We start from the raw sequence: 2,097 nt of genomic DNA, 5'->3' as shown, positions 1-2,097 counted from the left end.
ATATATATATATATATATATATATATATATATATATATATATATATATATATATATATGCATATGTATATGCATGTCTATGTGTATATGTACATGTAGTAACAATTGCTTACGAAAAAAAGAGAAGCCCAATCGACTTAACCGTGTCAAGAGCAAAATATACATCAGGCTACAGTAGAGATTCGAACATGCAGATATTGGAAGATCGTCACACAATAGGTTTACCCTGTAGTTTCTACCGAGCAAGTGAAGCTGAATTGATTTAAACTACAAACTTCATACTTCTATGTTATGTTTATGGCTAGGACTATATTTATGTTTTGTTATAGTTCCTATGTATAGGCGCAAGAAAACCACTAATTTCTTCTAAATACTGCACCAATGGATGAATTGCCGAAAATGTTTTGAAGCTAAAGCATACTTTTGAGTTGAAGTCAAAAACATATCTGCCATAGGACGACCTTGAATGAGAACTTAGGCCCCGGAGGGGCTGAGGAAAGCGAACGTGTCCGTTCGGGTTTCAGGATGTCTTACGACCCCCCAACACCCTCTTTCCCGCCAACAGCCTGCATCTATATTTCAGCTCAGGCGCGGCCTCATTATGACTCCCGACGAACGGCGCCTCCTTGCATCAAGAACTCCCCCCACAGGACAGTGTGACGGCGTCTGCCTCATGCGGAGACGCTGCCAGGTACGTACACCTTCGACGCACGGCCCAGTCAGGGGGCGGACTCAATCCAGGAAACGAAGGAACTGCTGTTGCTGCTAGGCTCTCTGATGTTGCCCTTCGTGCTGCGGCTGCAGCAGTCAGCTAAGAAGGCCGTCCGTAGNTGCTGCTAGGCTCTCTGATGTTGCCCTTCGTGCTGCGGCTGCAGCAGTCAGCTAAGAAGGCCGTCCGTAGAGAGGTTCGCTCCACTGTCTGGTGTTCCCAAAAGACCTCCTCCTTGCTGCTGCAGGAGGGCTCTGCTGCGCATCCCCACAAAGTGCTGCACTTCGCTCCATCTCTGAGCGCACTGCCAGAGACACTGTTGCTGACTGCTCGAGAGAGTCCGTCCTGTAGCAGCAGTAACAAACACAGCAACGGCGAGGAAAACAAAACACCTGAGGAGCTGCACACTCTGAGAGATCTTGAAAAGGGCCTTAGATCCGTTCGAGGTTTCCACAACTCAGGACGGGACATAACTGGGGATGCATCGTCTCCCTCACCAGGCTTGTCAACACATTTGGTGAAGCAGCGCGATGTTAGCGAGGCCAACATGCTCTGTGCCTCGAGGGCCTACAGAGGACACAACAAATACACCTGCAGAACGCTGCGTGCAACTGAAGACGCGCAGAAGGCGTTCTTAGTTTGGTAGTCTCCATGCAAGCAGCAGCAGCAGTTGCTGCTGCTTCCGCCAATGCTGCAACTAAACCACCGCGCTGCTGCAGCTACCGACAGAGGCATTGTGAGGCGATGGAACAACAAAGCAAAAGAGCGTCTACGTACCTGCTGAAGCCCAAGCTGCAGGGCAGCAAGTTGNGGCGATGGAACAACAAAGCAAAAGAGCGTCTACGTACCTGCTGAAGCCCAAGCTGCAGGGCAGCAAGTTGTTGCTGTTGTTGTTGCTCGTCGTCAGTCATTAGTACCGAGAGAAGTACACTTTAAACTCTGATGTCCGCTCTGCTCTGCCGCCGGGGATGCGGCTGCTATGTTTGGTGTCGGTGCGGCTGCGCCTGCGCGGGATTGCAGGAATCGCGTGCAATTTTATAGCTCGATTCCCTTTTTTCACCGGCTGAAGCTTTGGAAGGGAAGGGCGAAAGCCATAGTATCTTCGGCTCCAGCCGACGGTGTGGGGCGGTGTACTAACGCGAATACTCACGGCGAAAGAGTAAGCGACAAAAGGAGAGAACAAAACCGAAAATGATAGTTCTTGATGTTGCAAATACATATAGAGGTCGTAAGAGTACTCGCTTCACCCCTGGGGCCCCGTACCGCTGCCGTGCGGGGCCCTGCTACGCTAGTGAGAAAAGGAGGGTCCGGGCCCCACGCTTTTCATCCGCGACACTTTATTAGTCAGCCTGGACTGGCGTGCAGCAAAGTATTTTTAAGGAGTAGGTA

At 50.2% G+C, this 2,097-nt stretch overlaps 1 protein-coding gene across 1 annotated transcript; it reads right to left on the bottom strand.

The window, feature by feature from the left end:
* Positions 1 to 877: 877 nt before the first annotated feature.
* On the bottom strand, positions 878 to 1,619 carry EMH_0053810 (tim10/DDP zinc finger domain-containing protein, putative; the record flags this gene model as incomplete). The annotated part of the gene is made up of 3 exons (XM_013497044.1): positions 878 to 1,053; positions 1,206 to 1,275; positions 1,557 to 1,619. 3 exons carry the CDS (start codon positions 1,617 to 1,619, stop codon positions 878 to 880), a joined length of 309 nt encoding a protein of 102 aa, XP_013352498.1.
* Positions 1,620 to 2,097: the final 478 nt, after the last annotated feature.

The sequence above is a fragment of the Eimeria mitis genome, genomic scaffold (assembly GCF_000499745.2).
Source record: "Eimeria mitis Houghton genomic scaffold, Emh_scaff2438, whole genome shotgun sequence".
In the NCBI taxonomy this organism is placed as follows: domain Eukaryota; phylum Apicomplexa; class Conoidasida; order Eucoccidiorida; family Eimeriidae; genus Eimeria; species Eimeria mitis.
The sequence above is the reverse complement of the archived record's forward strand: the minus strand, read 5'-3'. Positions and strand labels throughout refer to the sequence as shown.